Genomic DNA, 16,600 nt, shown 5'->3' on the forward strand with positions numbered 1-16,600 from the left:
TATTTATTCACTGCTAAATCCTAGGTACCATATTATAGATCTTTTTATTTATTTATTTTTTTTGAGACAGAGTCTCGGTCTGTCACCCAGGCTGGAGTGCAGTGGCGTGATCTCGGCTCACTGCAAGCTCCACCTCCTGGGTTCACACCATTCTCCTGCCTCAGCCTCCCAAGTAGCCGGTACTACAGGCACCCGCCACCATGCCCGGCTAATTTTTTTGTATTTTTAGTAGAGACAGGGTTTCACTGTATTAACCAGGATGGTCTCAATCTCCTGACCTCATGATCTGCCCGCCTTGGCCTCCCAAAGTGCTGAGATTACAGGGGTGAGCCACCACGCCCGGCCTATAGATCTTACCTCATTTAATCTTCAGAGAATTCATATAGGGTAATACTGCATTTTTATCAGTGCAGCAGAAAAGCTGAGTAACTGCCTGAATTCTTTTTTTTTTTTATTTATTTGAGACAAGGTCTTTGCTCTGTCACCCAGGCGGGAGGGGCACAATCATGGCTTATTACAGCCTTGACCTCCCAGGCTCAAGTGATCCTCCTGTGTGAGTTTTTGATTTATCGTAGAGATGAGGTCTCACTATGTTACCCAGGCTGGTCTGGAACTCCTGGGCTCAAGGGATCCTTATGCTGTGGCTTGCTAAAGTGCTGGGGATTACAGGGGTGAGCCACCATGCCTGGCCTACTGCCTGAATTATTATTATTTTTTTTAAGATGGAGTCTCACTCTGTCACCCAGACTGGAGTGCAGTGGCGCAATCTCGGCTCACTGCAACCTCCGCCTCCCAGGTTCCAGTGATTCCCCTGCCTCAGCCTCCTGAGTAGCTGGGACTACAGGCGCCCGCCACCACACCTGACTAATTTTTGTATTTTTAGTAGAGATGGGGTTTCACCATATTGGCCAGGCTGGTCTTGAACTCCTGACCTCGTGTGATCCGCCCACCTTGGCCTCCCAAAGTGCTGGGATAACAGGTGTGAGCCACCGCGCCTGGCCTGAATTCTTAAAACTAATAAATCATTTTGGAATAGGAATCCAGCTGTTTCTGACTTTTTTTAAGTGCACTACGATTGTGTTTAGCTTTTGGAAAATAAATCCTGTTTTTTGGACAAACGTAGATATATCTCTCTCTAAAAAGGTGGATAGAAAATACTTTTGTCCTCTGCCTACCTGATTTCCTCCGTTCCTGTGTCAATTGCAGAAAATTTGTTCCTGTAGCTTTCAATCATGGTATTGGTGAACGGAGATGGCTGCCATCTGCTGGAATTTCAGTGACTAGCAGGCTTTTTTATTTTTAGAAACTTCCGGGTTTTGTTCTTTTTTTTTCTATTTGTTTTCTTAATGTTGAACATTTAGAGACACCATTTCTGTGCCAAACATGGCCCGTGACGTTAAAAGACTTGGTCTCTTTTACAAGGATTTGTGGTCTCAATAAATGGAGACCATGAATTAGTTGAGCTCCACTGTTGCCTCAACCACCCCCCACCCCCGACTCCCTGCCTTTATTCCACTTCACTTGTGTTGATCCCTTAAGATCTCTCCAGAAAGAAATAGACAAATGATAAAATCAACATTTTAGGCTATGAGATAGCTGGGAGTAGGGCTGGTAACAGTCAAGGGAGAAGGAAGGAAGTGATAGGAATCTTGGCTCAATAAACAGATTGGATAAGATGAACCAGAGTAGGGATATGTGTTGCACGGCACCCCTCCTTGCCTTGGACAGAGGTTTTCAGTGAATTGGGCCTTCCCAGAGCATTCTGAGGACATACCCTGGGGGAAGGCTGCAGATGACGAGGAAGATGACGCAAATACAGTGCTGGAGAGGTAAGTATGACCTTGAAACAGCGTTGGAGCTCTTGGGGAGATGTGAAATCACTGAAGAGAGGAATAGATAAGGGAGGAAACAATCAGAGGAGTGAAAGCAACTTCGGGCAACACACAGGTGAAAGATGAAATGGTGTTTTATCTGAGGGAGCCAAAAAGAGAGGCTCTGAGTAAAATCTTGGAGGATATATATGGAGATTAGGACGTGGGAGCAAAGGGGTATGAAAAAAGACATGACCCACTCCATAATACTTATTTTGAAACCCTCAGGATTTCCTTAGCTTGTGCTGTATCAGTAGATCATCATTCAGATACTGATCCTTAGCAGCACAGTAACGCTGAGGGACCTTTGTCCTGTTCTCTCATTTTACAGAGAAGGAAGCAGGCAAAACTATGTATTGTCTATTTTATGTAATTATGTTTGCTTCCCAGATAAACTATTTTACAGAGAAGCAGGCAAAACTAGGTATTGTCTATTTTACGTAATTATGTTTGTTTCCCAGATAAACTACAGAGAAGGAAGCAGGCAAAACTGACTATGTATTGTCCATTTTATGTAATTATGTTTGCTTCCCAGATAAACTATTTTTTGCTAAAGGGCAAGAACAATATTCACTACTTCTGCAGTATCTCCCCTTCTCCTCCATCAGGGCCCAGTTCGTGCCATAAGTAGATTGACCAGAACAGTGTTCAAACAGTAAATGAAGTAAAAACTCATTGGCCAGGAACCGTGACAGGCGTCTTTAGTCCAAGCTACTCAGGAGGCTGAGGCAGGAGGATCCCTTGAGCCTGCAGGAGTTCGAGACCAGACTGGGCAATGTAGCGAGTCCTTGTCTCAAAGAAAAAAAAAAAAAACCTCATTAGTTTCCTCTGTAGATGGAATGAGCGGGATTTTTGAGGCCTTTTAATTACCTCCTAGTTTCTGCCTCAGTAATTTTCAAACAGGATCTTGAATAAGATGGGAGTGCTACCACGTCTTACCAGGGGTATAACTTCCGCAGAACCCTGAGTCCAGGCCTAAGTGGCTAGGCGGACCCCAACTTCCCTCAAAGTGAGCTCCCCGGACCGAAATGAGTCAACCAGGTCCACCGCCAGCCAGGGAGTGGGCCCGGACTCCGACCCCCGCGGGTCCCCGAGCCCCGCGGTTCCGGGTACTGTGGGGTGCGCCTGGGGCGTGTCTCAGCTCTCGGTCCGCTCCCCCACGCCCTCCTCCCGGAACCACGCCCGCTCCTCGCGCACGCAGCCCGTCGGCCCTGCCGGGTCGTGGGACAGGGCGGGACTGGGGTGGGAGGCCGTTGGTTGGCTGACGGGCTGCGGAAGGCGGGGCTCGCGTGCGCACCAACGCGTCCTCGCTCAGCGTTGCTCCTGCGCGCGCGGCTGGTCGGCCCGCGGCGGCGCTGCGCGGATCCGGCGTCGGGGCCCGGCATGGCGGGGGCCGGGGCCAAGCCGGGCCGGACCCGGACCTAAATGCCTCTGTTCTTCTCCGCGCTGTTGGTCTTGCTGCTAGTTGCGCTTAGCGCCCTCTTTCTAGGCCGGTGAGGGTTTCCGGCCGCGGCGGCGGCGGCGGGAGGGAGGGAGGGAGGGAGGGAGGAGGCGGAGAGGAGGAAGAAAGACTGAGGAGGGGGCGCACGCCTTACTGAGGCGCGTGAGGCAGAGTGGGTAGGGTGGAGGGAGGGGGCGCGCGGCGAGGGGAGGGATCGTGAGGAGGCGCGCGGCCCGAGCTGCCGGGGATGGGCTGCGAGTCGGGGAGACTAGGGAAGCGGGCGGGGTCTGAGGAAATGCTGAGGCCAGGAACTGAATAGGAGTGTGAGGAAGGGGCCTGGTTCAGTGGCCTCCCTTTCCCCCTCCACCCGCCCCTGCCTGTCTCCTTCGCCAAGCGCGAAGGGCACCTGCAGCATCGGTCTGGGGAGAACAGCATTCGAGCTGCCGGGTCTGACCTCAAAGTGCCTTCTCGTGGATACCTGTCTGGAGGGTGGGGGCAGGAGACAGAGAGACCCTCTGGGGAGTGTGATGGCATATCTGACAGAGCCGCCTCCGCTTTGACTCTTGCTGGGGCCTTCTCTCTCTGCCTCTGGGATTCCTAACAATTTGAGGGATTTTTTTTTTTTTTTTTGTCTCCAACTTAGAGGGTGGAGTTTCTGGTTTCATCTGGGTGGAGGGATCAGTCGGGAGCTAGGATCTTGATCAGCGTGGCTGAATGTATATGACAGAGTGGTGCTTTGGGAGAAAGGAGAGTTGCTCAGATCCAGTTTCAGGACATGACCTTTTGCAAGGCTTTGTAAGACCAGCAAGGGGTGAGGGAAACCGTCATTGGAAAAAGGTCCTACGAATTAACAGGAATTTTTCTGCAGGTGGCTTGTGGTCCGGTTGGCCACCAAGTGGTGTCAGCGGAAGCTGCAGGCGGAGCTAAAGATTGGCTCCTTCCGCTTTTTTTGGATCCAGAATGTCAGTCTTAAGTTTCAGCAACACCAGCAAACAGTGGTGAGTTCTGGGAAACTCTGGATATGTGTGTAGGGTTGATCCAATTGAATTTAAACTCTTAATTTCCTTTTTTTAAAAAAAGAAATCCTGGTGGCTTTTCTAGTTAATCCCAGCCTTGCCATTTCTTTGCCAAGATGATCTTAGAGCTAGTTGGAGAAAGCTGCAAGTTGTTCAGTTAAAAATGTTTGTAGGACACAGAGTGTCCAGGGTACATAACAGATACAGAAGAAAGATAACAGGAAATCGAAGATTTTACTGTTCTAATTTAAGAGGGGATTCAAGGCAACATGCCTATGAAAGAGAAATTCTAATAATCCAGAACTTTTCCTGGCTTGTCAAGCTGCTCGTGGCTTATTTAGCAGCTAGCACACACAGCTTTCTCCCTCACTGTTTTAGGAAATTGATAACCTGTGGATTTCCAGCAAACTCCTTAGCCATGATCTTCCGTGAGTACCCTATATTCTCACTTCTCCCCTAGAGGAGTACTTTGGAGTTGGTGTTTGCAGAGTGACCCTCTTCTACAGAGGCATCACAATCCAAGGAGGAAGGGAGGTTGTTGCTGAAGTCTTCTTGTTAGCCTGGGTGCCATTATCTTGTGAGACAGATACTGATAACTGCTATGAAACTAATCTCTGTGATTTGAGCTATATTTCTAGGAAGGATGAGAAAGTGAATGTGAGGGTGGGGAATAGACTGCTATGGGAGGGATGGACCTGGTGGCAGTGAGATTTCTCTTCTGGGCAGACGCTATGTGGCATTGTGCTTTGGAGAAGTGCGTATCAGAACGGACCTACAGAAAGTTTCTGGCCTGTCTGCCCCATTCTCCCAGAGCGCTGGGGTGGATCAAAAGGAACTGTCCTTCAGCCCATCCTTATTGAAGATCTTCTGCCAAGTGAGACAACTTCTCCCGCTATCCTAGACTGTACTTTGGCATGGTTGGCTTTGGAGTTATGGGTAGATATTTCTCCTATTTTTAGGGCATAATGCTAAGAGCTGCCCCTCTTTTTCATCTGGAAAAGAAGGGCAATTCCTTAACATTAATTATTGTTCATCCTTGCTTCTTCCTTCCAGCTATTCTCCGTTCATGTAGATGCTATAAACATCATGGTTCTCAAGGTGGATACCTCTGAGTCCTTATGGCATATTCAGATCAGTAGAAGCAGATTTCTTGTGGATAGTGATGGGAAAAGGTAAGCACTGGGGAGCAGAGGATCTAGCCGTCCTATTCTTGCCTCACAGTTGCTTCAGGGCCTCCTTATGAAGGTGTTAAGTTCTCATTCTGTGCAGTTGGAGGAGATGCTAAGATTAGACATTTCCACTTGCCTTGTCCCTTCTAGCTAACAGAGCTTGACTGGAGGTAAATGGTGAGGAAAGGGGCCAAGTGCTCTTTTTTTTTTTTTTTTTTTTTTGAGACAGAGTCTCGCTCTGTCACCCAGGCTGGAGTGCAGTGGCGCGATCTTGGCTCACTGCAAGCTCCACCTCCTGGGTTCACACCATTCTCCTGCCTCAGCCTCCTGAGTAGCTGGGACTACAGGTGCCTGCCACCGCGCCCGGCTAATTTTTTGTATTCTTAGTAGAGACGAGGTTTCACCGTGTCAGTCAAGATGGTCTTGATCTCCTGACCTCGTGATCCTCTCGCCTCGGTTTCCCAAAGTGCTGGGATTATAGGCGTGAGCCACCGCGCCCAGCAAGGCCAAGTGCTCTTAATTTTTCTCCTTTCCCAGGCTAATCTGTGAGGTGAGCTTATGTAAGATCAACAGCAAAGTTCTAAAGAGTGGTCAGCTGGTAAGTATGCCATGATCATTCAGATGCCTCATTTCCTCCTGGGCATAAAGTGTGAAGGAGCTTAGGGCCTACATCCTAGGTTCTGTGACCTTGGGGATTCCCTCAAGTCAGTACCCAGTGTTCCATATCACCACATTTTGACCGAAAACTTCCAAACTTTCTTACATACACCTTAGAGGCTTATCATCCCCACAGGAGGACACCTGCCTGGTGGAGCTCTCACTGGCCCTGGACCTGTGTCTAAAGGTGGGCATTAGCAGTCGGCATCTCACGGCTATCACTGTGGATGTGTGGACACTCCATGCTGAACTGCATGAGGGCCTCTTCCAGAGCCAACTGCTGTGCCAGGGCCCAAGCCTAGCATCTAAGCCTGTCCCCTGTTCAGGTAAAGCCCCAATGATTGAGCTTCTTGGCTGCCTTGTTCTCAGGGATTGTTTTGGAAGTAGAAAAAATAGTAGTCTCACTGCTTATTTAGATGTGATTCACTAGTCACCATGGACTTTGACTCTAAGGATAGTTAGGGGAAATAGGGCATTTGCTTGTGCTGAGTGGCAAAACTAACATTGAGTGGGCACCTGTCATGAGTTAGACCTGTACTATGGGTTTTTTTTTTTCCTTTTTTTTTTTTTTTTTAAAAGACGGAGTCTTGCTCTGTCACCCAGGCTGGAGTGCAATGGCGTGATCTTGGCTTACTGCTACCTCTACCTTCTGGGTTCAAGCGATTCTCCTGCCTCAGCCTCCTGAGTAGCTGGGATTACAGGCATCCGCCACCACGCCTGGCTAATTTTTGTATTTTTTAGTAGAGACGAGATTTCACCATGTTAGCCAGGATGGTCTCGATCTCCTGACCTCGTGATCCACCAGCCTTGGCCTCCCAAAGTGCTGGGATTACAGGCGTGAGCCACCGTGCCTGGCCTTGTACTATGTGTTTTATATACAGTTGACCATTGAACAACACAGGTTTGAGCTGTGCGGATCCACTTGTATGTGGATTTTTTTCAATAAATACAGTTGGCTCTCCGTATCTGTGTGTTCCACATCCACAACCAAATGTGGATGGAAAATGCAATATTTGCAGGATATGAAACTCACCAAAATGGAGGGCTGACTTTTTGTATACATGAGTTCCCACAGGGACAACTGCTGGACTTGAGTATGTGCGGACTTTGGTATCTGCAGGGGGTCCTGGAACCCAAAGCTCCAAGGATACCAAGGGATGACTGTATATTCTCTCACTAAATCCTCAGCATTTCACAAATAAGGAAACTGAAGCCTAGGAAGGTTAGCTAGGTAACTTGACTGAAATCATACAGGCAGTCAGTAGTAAAAATGAGGTTTAAATTATTTGGCCCTAAGGTCCACATTCTTTTCATTTACCAACCTGGTTCTTGTACTCTTTAGGTTTTTAGAGACTGGAGAAAGAAGTACTGCAGGTGCCTGGATCTCTGGGGCATTCGCCTTGTGGTCCATCCAGCTTAGGCATGTGCTTAGCCTACTTTATGTGGGAGGATTTGACCATAGAGGCCAGGGCATTTTGGGAGAATTGGGAGTGTTAAGAATTGATGGTTCTTATGTTATTCATTCATATTTTCAGAGGTGACAGAAAACTTGGTTGAGCCAACTCTGCCTGGCCTGTTCCTCCTCCAGCACCTGCCAGACCAGGTCAAGGTTAAGATGGAGAACACAAGCGTGGTATTGTCCATGAATAGTCAAAAGAGGTGAGGTTTCTCCTGACACACAAGATGGGAGAGTGATAGTGGGAGCTGTATGTTGGTATCTCTGTAACCAGCCTAGTAGTTGCTGAGCTTGTCTATGCAGAGAAAGGAAGTAGAAATGGTTGCATCCATGTAGTGTGGGAAGAATTTAAAAAAAATTATTATTATTTTTGAGACGGAGTCTCACTCTGTTGCCCAGGCTGGAGTGCAGTGGTGCAAACTTGGCTCGCCACAACCTCCGCCTCCCAGGTTCAAGCGATTCTCCTGCCTCAGCCTCCCGAATAGCTGGGACTATAGGCACGTGCCACCACGCCCAGCTAATTTTTTGTATTTTAGTAGAGGTGGGGTTTCACTGTGTTGGCCAGGATGGTCTCGGTCTCCTGACCTCGTGATCCCCCTGCCTCGGCCTCCCAAAGTGCCGGGATTACAAGCGTGAGCCACTGCGCCTGGCCAAAAAATAATTACTTTTAAAAAATAAAAGTAAAAGAAGTAGGAATGGCATTCCACATCTTCCTGAGCCAGAATCTATCTCGGTCCAGGCACTTGACATGGACTCTGAAGCTGCTGCAGTTCCTGTACCACCGTGATGAGGATCAGCTGCCCCTTCGAAGCTTCACAGCAAACTCTGATATGGCACAGATGAGCACTGAACTCTTGCTGGAAGGTTCATGGGTCGGGGTACTGGTACTGAGCGAGAATGGGAGGACTAGATATTCTCTTTGCTCATGCCCCATATGGTCTCCTTAATCTAATCTCAGTGTAACTGGGGAGCGGAAGGAGGGAACATACTGAGAAAATAGCCCCAGCTCACAAGTTTTGATGACAGTCTGTTTATCCCTTTGCTGGCTTCTGACCCTCTCCCAGTTTTACCTCTTGCCCTTCCAGTGCTCTCCTCTGATCTGTCCTCTGGCCTCTTACAGACGGGTTGTTGTTGTCCCAGAGTCGCCAACGCATTGTCTGCCTCAACTCCCTCAAGGCTAGTGTGCAGGTGTGATGATTGTGGTACCAAGAATTGTTCCTTTCTCTATTCTCCCGCTACATTATTTCATTTTGAGTTTGTGAAATAAAACCCAAGCCCACAGTTCTGGTCTTCTTATTTCAGGTGACCACCATTGACCTCTCAGCCTCCCTAGTTCTGAACACTTGCATCATTCACTACCGGCACCAGGAATTCTCTCACTGGCTGCACCTGCTAGCACTGGAAACTCAAGGGTCTACTTCACCTGTTCTGAAGCAAAGGAAAAAAAGGTCATTCTGCTATTTTTCAGCCACCTTCTTGTCAGTTGGATTCTTTGGGATTCTTTTGGTCCAAATTGGCATCCTGTGTTAAATATGTATTTGGTTGTTTGACCTCCTCAAATCTGAGTCTCAACAGCAATCCTATTTTATATATCTTTCCCATTAGACTAGACTCCTTGATAGCAGAATGCTGTCCTCTTTGTTTTTATGTCCTCGGTGCTCAGTGTAGTGTTTTATACAAAATAAATGTTTGTTGAACTGAACTTAAATGATAAGGAATGTCTTTGTCTTGCCTGCCTTAGATTGTAAGGTGGCAGTCATGTCTTTGTGTAGTGCTTCTATTGTGCTGCACAGAGAACTTAAGGTTATGGTTTAGAAGTGATGCTTCTTGGTTATTTTAGGTTCAAGCGTATAGTATTGCTGGTGTTCATTGCATTTGGCCTATGAAAATGACGATTTTATATGAGTCAATCTAATATCTTTCTGGGATTCCTGCAGATTACCGTTAAGAGTAGCAATAAACTGATGAGTTCAGCCTTTTATCTTCTAGGTGTATCTCATCCTAAGAATCACAATAAAACTAAATTCTCACTCTGATTGTGAGAGCTTTAGAAACTGTTCCATGATAGGAAGCTGCAGTTCTTTTCTTACCAAACAATGATGTCTTGTTCTATGCAGAACCTTCCCCCAAATCCTGGCTCCCATCATCTTTAGCACCTCCATCTCCAATGTCAACATTTCCATTCAACTTGGAGATACACCGCCTTTTGCCTTGGGATTCAATTCTATCTCTCTGGGTAAGGCTCTCAGATGGAAAAGGAACAAGAATCTGTCCATTAGTGGGCTAGGCCCAATTGATGGCCACAGTGGCTTCATGCAATCCCTCTTTCTCACCTTTGTTCAGATTACCAGCACCTCAGGCCACAAAGCATCCATCAGCGGGGCGTCCTAACTGTGGACCACCTCTGTTGGCGTGTGGGCAGTGACTCCCACATTCAGCGGGCGCCACACCCACCCAATATGCATGTTTGGGGTGAGGCACTTGTTCTGGACTCCTTCACACTACAGGTAGGTGAGGGCTTTGGTGAATAGGGGCCTGCACAGCTTTCCTCATCCTGTCATGCATCAGAGCACTGAGTATCCTGTGGGCAGCAGGAAGTGCATTAGGGCATTATAAAACCGTGCACCTGCATACTTCTAATGGGATCCGTCTGCTTCTTCTCTAGGGTAGCTATAACCAGCCTCTGGGCCTGTCCAGCACCCAGTCAGATACCCTCTTTCTTGATTGTACCATTCGAGGACTTCAGGTGGAAGCATCAGATACCTGTGCCCAATGTCTGTCTCGTATCTTATCCCTGATGGGTCCACAATCTGGGAAGTCAGCTGTCTCTAGGCACTCTTCATTTGGGGAATCTGTGTCATTACTGTGGAAGGTGGACTTGAAGGTCGAAGACATGAACTTGTTTACCCTTTCTGCCTTGGTTGGTAAGTGGGACAAGGAGTCTGTACTGAAGTGTGCTACTTGGGAGACTGAGGCAGGAGAATCACTTCAACCCTAGAGGCAGAGTTTGCAATGAGCTGAGATGGTGCCACTGCACTCCAGCCTGGGCAAAAGAGCGAGACTCTGTCTCCAAAAAATAAAATAAAGTAAGTAAATAAACATACTGAAGTGTGTAGTGTGTAAACTAAGCAGATTATGTTGGTTTAGTCTGCTCCTCATTTAATGAAGCTGAATATCTGGAATTTTTCTAAATTAGAGGCACGAGATGCTTGAAAGTCTTGCATAAACATTAGGCTTCTTGATATTTCTTAAGGGCTTATGAAAGGCAAGTACTAAGCAAGGCATATAAGGAAAAGCCTTGATCTAGTCAAGAGAGATCCACATAGCTTTTTATTTCCTTGTGTGTTTAGTTCTAGAGAGTAAATGGTATGTCTCTGTGCAATTTGTAGGAGTTAAGGAACAACTCTGGCTCTGTCGAATCTAGTTAGGTTAAGATGGGAAAGGGAAAGTTTCCTTAAAACCTAAGGAATGAACTTAGGGAGGCATGAGGAATAAAGATAATTAAGGGAATAAGTGAGAAAGGCGAGTGAGGACTATTGTTGCCCTTTGAGAGCCGGGAACCAAAGCTGACATGGTTTCTGGTTGTTAGGTGCTTCAGAGGTACGACTGGACACCCTCACTATCCTGGGCAGTGCAGAGACCTCCACTGTGGGGATTCAAGGACTTGTGTTAGCGCTGGTGAAATCAGTCACGGAGAAGATGCAACCCTGTTGCAAGGCCCCTGACATCCCTACCCCAGTGCTCAGCCTTTCCATGATCTCCGTCACCTATCACAGCAGCATCCGCTCTCTGGAGGTAATGTTCCTGTGGAGAGGTGGGGCCAGGCTGGTTTTTTCCTCAGCTTAGAGCCTTTCTCTGTCTTTTTTTTTTTCTTGTCTTTTCCCAAAACAGAGTGTCACATGTTGCCCAGACTGGTCTTAAACTACTGGGCTCAAGCAGTCCTCCTATCTTGGCCTCCCAAAGTGCTGGGATTACAGGTGTGAGCCACCACGCCCAGCCTCTCTTTTTAACTCATTTTGTGAAACTGGTTTCATGAGAAATATGACACCTGATCTTCTTTATTTTTTCTAGCTTGTATGTTTTAACTTTTTGTGGAATTTAAAATACATACAAAACTAGAGAGAATATATAAGCTTTTGTATACCAAGATTCAGTAATTACCAATTCATGGCCAACTTCTTTTAGTTATACTCTCACCAATTTCCCCTGCCTCAGGCTCTGGGATTATTTTGAAGTAGGTAAGTACGTATCAGACATATATAATTTCAACTATAAATATTTCACAATGAATCTCTGAAAAATAAGGGGCTTTTTAAAAATAATGATCTGGTGTTATTTTGCTGAAGCCCTCGGCCCATTAAAAGACTGGAAGGAGTCAGAAGACAGAGGCACTGGCAGGTTTTGAGAGGCTTTCCAGTATCTTTATCCTCAGGGTAACAGATGGACATGGGACCCTCTTAGGAGGAGGGTGGGGAGTTAGTTCCTCTTTGTCAGACTTCACCTTCCTTTGGAAACTGAAGAGTTTCCTTTTTAGAGACTAGAACTTGAGAATTTTCTGTCCTGGAATTTTACTTTTCTCTGTCCACTTAGCTATTCAGAAGCTGACAAAGACACTACTCTCTCCTTGAGGCATACTTTTATGTAAGTCAGCTGCCGTATTGACTTGTGTGCTCAGTACTTCATTATGCTATATTTTGAGAATTAAATTGATGCAATCAATTCGTGAAACATTTTCAAGTTGACTGTTGCAGTGGTTACTAGACTGTAGTTGCTGATAGAAAGGTAACTCATAAGCAGAAACATGAAGCCAGATGATTTATTGAGTACCTGCTGTCTATACTGAGTATACCATGGTAGATACCAAAGAATTAAGACACATGGCCCCTATTTTCAGACAATTTAGAATCCAGTTGAGGAGAACTTAAAAAGTGTAAGTGCTCTTAAATGTCAGACACTATCAACTGTCAGCTCAGCACATTAGTGCTAACAGGAACAAAGCAAGGCAGTAATTAATGTGATTACTCAGGAACAACTTCTGGGTGGAGACAGTTCTTGAGCCAAGTATGCATGTATCATAATCCTTGCCATCTCTACTGTTTTGCGACATGGTAATTGACAGATCCTTTTCTTCTGCTCCCTAAAGGTTCAGTGTGGTGCAGGGTTGACCTTACTTTGGAGCCCCCCAGATCACATGTACCTGTACCAGCATGTCCTGGCCACTCTACAGTGCCGAGACCTACTAAGAGCCACTGTGTTTCCTGAGACTGTACCATCCCTTGCACTAGAGACTTCAGGAACTACTTCTGAACTAGAAGGCCGTGCCCCTGAGCCATTACCCCCAAAGCGGCTGCTAAACCTAACCCTGGAGGTGAGCACAGCCAAGCTCACGGCTTTTGTAGCTGAGGACAAGTTCATTACCCTGGCTGCAGAGAGTGTGTCACTGAGCCGGCATGGAGGTTCCCTGCAGGCATACTGTCCAGAGCTGGCTGCTGGCTTTGATGGCAATAGTATCTTCAACTTCAAGGAGGTGGAAGTGCAGCTGCTACCTGAGCTGGAAGAGATGATCCTCCACCGGAACCCCTTCCCTGCGCTGCAGACCCTCCGGAACCGTGTTTGGCTCCTCTCCTTCGGCTCAGTCTCGGTGGAGTTTCCTTATCAGTATGACTTTTCTCGAACTCTAGATGAGGCTGTGGGAGTTCAGAAGTGGCTGAAGGGACTGCATCGAGGGTCTCGTGCTTGGGCCTCTCCAAGCCCTGTCCCGCTCCCACCTGATCTACTCTTAAAGGTTCAGCACTTCTCATGGGTTTTCTTGGATGATATTTTTGAGGTGAAACTTCATGATAACTATGAGCTGATGAAGGATGAAAGTAAGGAGAGTGCCAAAAGACTACAGCTACTGGATGCCAAAGTGGCCGCCCTTCGGAAGCAGCATGGGGAGTTATTGCCTGCCCGCAAAATTGAGGAGCTCTATGCCTCTTTGGAACGCAAAAACATTGAAATCTACATCCAGCGTTCCCGTCGTCTCTATGGCAACACACCCATGCGCCGGGCACTGCTCACTTGGAGCTTAGCAGGGCTAGAACTGGTAGCTCTGGCAGATGCCTCCTTCCATGGTCCTGAGCATGTGATAGAACAGGTTCAAGAGCTTGATCCAGGCAGCCCTTTTCCCCCTGAGGGATTAGATCTTGTCATTCAATGGTGTCGAATGCTCAAGTGCAATGTCAAGACCTTTCTGGGTAAGTAGTGCTTCCTTTATTTGCAGACCCTGTGTGTGCCCTCTGAGCTCTAGGGAGCTCTCTGAGTGATTTCAGAGGAACTAGGTTATACTGGGAACTGTGCCATTTTGGTTGGGTGGAGTGGAATGGGTGGGCTTCCCTTCGCTTTCTTTGTTCCTGAATTTCACCCTGAAATTGCTTGGCTAACATAAAGGGAAAGCTAACACAGTCATCTTTAAGATTATTGTGTCTCTTGGATCTCAGTGCTATGCCCTTAACCTTCTGCTCCAGGGTCACTGTATTTTTCAGCTTGCTGTCAACTGCCTGCCCTTGTTCTCTCAATTGACTTTGTAAATATAGATGGGTAAAATAGTGGTGAGGAAAAAGACAGGCCCGAGAGTGCTCAGACTGCCCCTGAGTAGCCAGTGTGTACCCTTCCTCTGGTAACAGTTCGGATTAGAGACTATCCACGGTACCTCTTTGAGATCCGTGACTGGCGGCTAATGGGTCGACTTGTGAGCACCGAGCAGAGTGGTCAGCCTTGCTCCCGTCGGCGTCAGGACTTGCACTTGGGGCTTCCGTGGGGTAACGTGGCAGTGGAGAGGAACATGCCCCCACTCAAATTCTACCATGACTTCCACTGTGAGTAGAGATGGGGCAGTTGGTTTGGCTGAGGGACATTTGTGATGGGTGAAATGGGAGGTGAGCTGAGACCCTTCTGGAGTGAAGAAGGAAGAGAGGGGTAATGTTGTGAACAAGTTATGGCCTTTGTTCCTCTACCCCAGCGGAAATATTCCAGTACACAGTGGTATGGGGCCCATGCTGGGATCCAGCCTGGACACTGATTGGCCAGTGTGTGGACCTCTTGACCAAGCCCTCAGCTGACCCCAGCCCACCTTTGCCCTGGTGGGACAAGAGCCGTCTTCTGTTCCATGGAGACTGGCACATGGACATTGAACAGGCGAACCTGCACCAGCTGGCCACTGAGGTGAGGGGTGTCTTGATACTTTTATCCTATCAGGATGGTATGGTTGAGGTCTGTATAGCACATGTGGGAAGAGAGAAAGGTGCTGATTTGGGAGATGAGGATGGTTTTCTTACCTGTATCTCACCAAGTTCTCGGGGTGGTCATAGGATCCATACAACACAACTGAAAATATGCACTGGGAGTGGAGCCACCTGTCTTTTCATTGGAAACCTGGTCAGTTTGTATTCAAGGGTGACTTGGATATCAACGTGAGAACAGCCTCTAAGTGAGTGGAGTGAAGGGAGGGTCCTCCATGGGGTGAGGGGCTCAGGTTGGAGGGAGGGGGAAGAGCCAAGGGGAAGTGAGTGACCAGGGCACTGAGGGCTGGGGCTCCATTGTGAGGCAGGTATGACGACTGCTGCTTCCTTCACCTGCCTGACCTCTGCATGACACTGGACCTGCAGTGGCTGTGCCATGGGAACCCCCATGATCACCATAGTGTCACTCTTCGGGCCCCAGAGTTCCTGCCTGAGGTGCCGTTGGGCCAGCTTCATGACTCCTACCGGGCCTTTCGCTCGGAGAACCTCAATCTCTCCATCAAGATGGATCTGACTCGGCACAGTGGAAGTGAGGCTTGGGCCTGGGGCAGTGGGGAGGAAGGGCTGGGAGGACGGGCATGGATGCTGGGGACTTTAGCTTGACCCTCTGGGGAGGGGAGGGGAGAAGGGCAAGGGAGAATCTAGGTTAAGACCTTTTTTTTTTTGGCGGGGAAAAGGGTTGGTGTCTTAGTCCTTTTTGGCTGCTATAACAATAATACCACAAGTTTGGTAGCTTATAAACAACAAACATTTATCTCTCACAGTTCTGGAGGCTTGAAAGTCGAAGATCAAAGAGCTGATAGATTCAGTGTCAGTGAGGGCCCATTCCTCATAGATGGTGTCTTTGTGCTATGTCCTAATATGGTGGAAGGAGTCAGTGAGCTCCCTTGGACCACTTTTGAAAGGGCACTAATCCTATTCACGAAGGGTCCACCCTCATGATCCATTGACCTCCCAGAGACCCACCTCTTAGCATCATTACCTTAGGGGTTAGTATTTCAGCATGAATTTTGGGGAGATGCAAACATTTAGACCACAGCAGTAGGGGAAAGCAGAGAGCTTAGATCCTTGAAAGAAGAGGGAGTTGGGGATGCTGAATGTGAGGATAGGTGCTGTTTGGATTTTGGATTTTTAAACCTCTACAACCTGCAGCAAGGGAAGGATTTAGCTTTACCTCTGTGTTTCATCCATAACTAGGAAATGTCTGTCCTTCTCTTTGCAGCAATATCCCAGCCCCGAATTCTGCTATATAGTAGTACCCTGCGCTGGATGCAAAACTTCTGGGCAACTTGGACAAGTGTCACAAGGCCTATCTGCAGGGGAAAGCTCTTCAATAACCTGAAACCCAGCAAGAAGAAACTTGGTCAGCACTACAAGCAACTTTCCTATACAGCCCTCTTTCCCCAGCTGCAGGTAAGGCACTGATGTCCCTGCTGACATTTTCACTTTATTCTGCTTCTAGTTTTCTTGTTTCTCATAATGAGTCCCTTAATCATCCCTCTCATGCCATCCTTTGTTAATGTTATGCTGTCTTGTTGCCAGGTACATTATTGGGCCTCATTTGCCCAGCAACGGGGCATCCAGATTGAGTGCAGTCAGGGCCATGTCTTCACTCGGGGGACTCAGCGGCTTATACCTCAAGGTAAAATGAAAGACTCCTTTCATTTCTCCTATCCTGTTCCTTGTTTTTCCCTTCTCAGTTCCATTCCC

At 47.6% G+C, this 16,600-nt stretch overlaps 1 protein-coding gene and 2 long non-coding RNA genes across 5 annotated transcripts in view; 1 reads left to right on the forward strand and 2 right to left on the reverse strand.

Moving 5' to 3' along the window:
- Nucleotides 1–2,370: 2,370 nt before the first annotated feature.
- LOC131384512 (uncharacterized) lies at nucleotides 2,371–3,033 on the reverse strand. The gene is made up of 2 exons (XR_009215422.1): nucleotides 2,811–3,033; nucleotides 2,371–2,663 (listed from the first exon to the last, which is right to left on the reverse strand). It is a non-coding gene; the product is annotated as an uncharacterized LOC131384512 (long non-coding RNA).
- A 160-nt stretch (nucleotides 3,034–3,193) lies between these two features.
- Nucleotides 3,194–16,600, forward strand: part of BLTP2 (bridge-like lipid transfer protein family member 2) — a 30,563-nt gene continuing 17,156 nt past the window's right edge. Inside the window, exons 1-22 of one of the 2 annotated variants that reach the window (XM_058446089.1) lie at nucleotides 3,194–3,364; nucleotides 4,181–4,310; nucleotides 4,707–4,756; nucleotides 5,055–5,202; nucleotides 5,382–5,500; nucleotides 6,035–6,095; nucleotides 6,291–6,480; nucleotides 7,690–7,813; nucleotides 8,350–8,474; nucleotides 8,731–8,798; nucleotides 8,913–9,058; nucleotides 9,728–9,846; nucleotides 9,954–10,117; nucleotides 10,276–10,534; nucleotides 11,200–11,405; nucleotides 12,754–13,846; nucleotides 14,276–14,467; nucleotides 14,611–14,813; nucleotides 14,960–15,078; nucleotides 15,199–15,419; nucleotides 16,113–16,303; nucleotides 16,433–16,532. In XM_058446089.1, coding sequence (XP_058302072.1) covers nucleotides 3,297–3,364; nucleotides 4,181–4,310; nucleotides 4,707–4,756; nucleotides 5,055–5,202; nucleotides 5,382–5,500; nucleotides 6,035–6,095; nucleotides 6,291–6,480; nucleotides 7,690–7,813; nucleotides 8,350–8,474; nucleotides 8,731–8,798; nucleotides 8,913–9,058; nucleotides 9,728–9,846; nucleotides 9,954–10,117; nucleotides 10,276–10,534; nucleotides 11,200–11,405; nucleotides 12,754–13,846; nucleotides 14,276–14,467; nucleotides 14,611–14,813; nucleotides 14,960–15,078; nucleotides 15,199–15,419; nucleotides 16,113–16,303; nucleotides 16,433–16,532 — 4,096 coding nt within the window. In that variant the 5' untranslated portion in view covers nucleotides 3,194–3,296. Of the gene's footprint in view, nucleotides 3,365–4,180; nucleotides 4,311–4,706; nucleotides 4,757–5,054; nucleotides 5,203–5,381; nucleotides 5,501–6,034; nucleotides 6,096–6,290; nucleotides 6,481–7,689; nucleotides 7,814–8,349; nucleotides 8,475–8,730; nucleotides 8,799–8,912; nucleotides 9,059–9,727; nucleotides 9,847–9,953; nucleotides 10,118–10,275; nucleotides 10,535–11,199; nucleotides 11,406–12,753; nucleotides 13,847–14,275; nucleotides 14,468–14,610; nucleotides 14,814–14,959; nucleotides 15,079–15,198; nucleotides 15,420–16,112; nucleotides 16,304–16,432; nucleotides 16,533–16,600 lie in introns of those variants that run through there. The other variant, XM_058446090.1, reaches the window with a different exon arrangement.
- On the reverse strand, nucleotides 12,411–15,069 carry LOC131384511 (uncharacterized). 2 transcript variants are annotated; one of them, XR_009215421.1, is made up of 4 exons: nucleotides 14,927–15,066; nucleotides 14,722–14,839; nucleotides 14,302–14,543; nucleotides 12,411–13,297 (listed from the first exon to the last, which is right to left on the reverse strand). It is a non-coding gene; the product is annotated as an uncharacterized LOC131384511 (long non-coding RNA). The 2 variants fall into 2 exon arrangements; XR_009215420.1 differs by lacking the exon at nucleotides 14,722–14,839 and having other exon boundaries at nucleotides 14,927–15,069.

This window comes from Hylobates moloch, unplaced genomic scaffold (genome assembly GCF_009828535.3).
Source record: "Hylobates moloch isolate HMO894 unplaced genomic scaffold, HMol_V3 SCAFFOLD_10, whole genome shotgun sequence".
NCBI classification, from domain to species: domain Eukaryota; kingdom Metazoa; phylum Chordata; class Mammalia; order Primates; family Hylobatidae; genus Hylobates; species Hylobates moloch.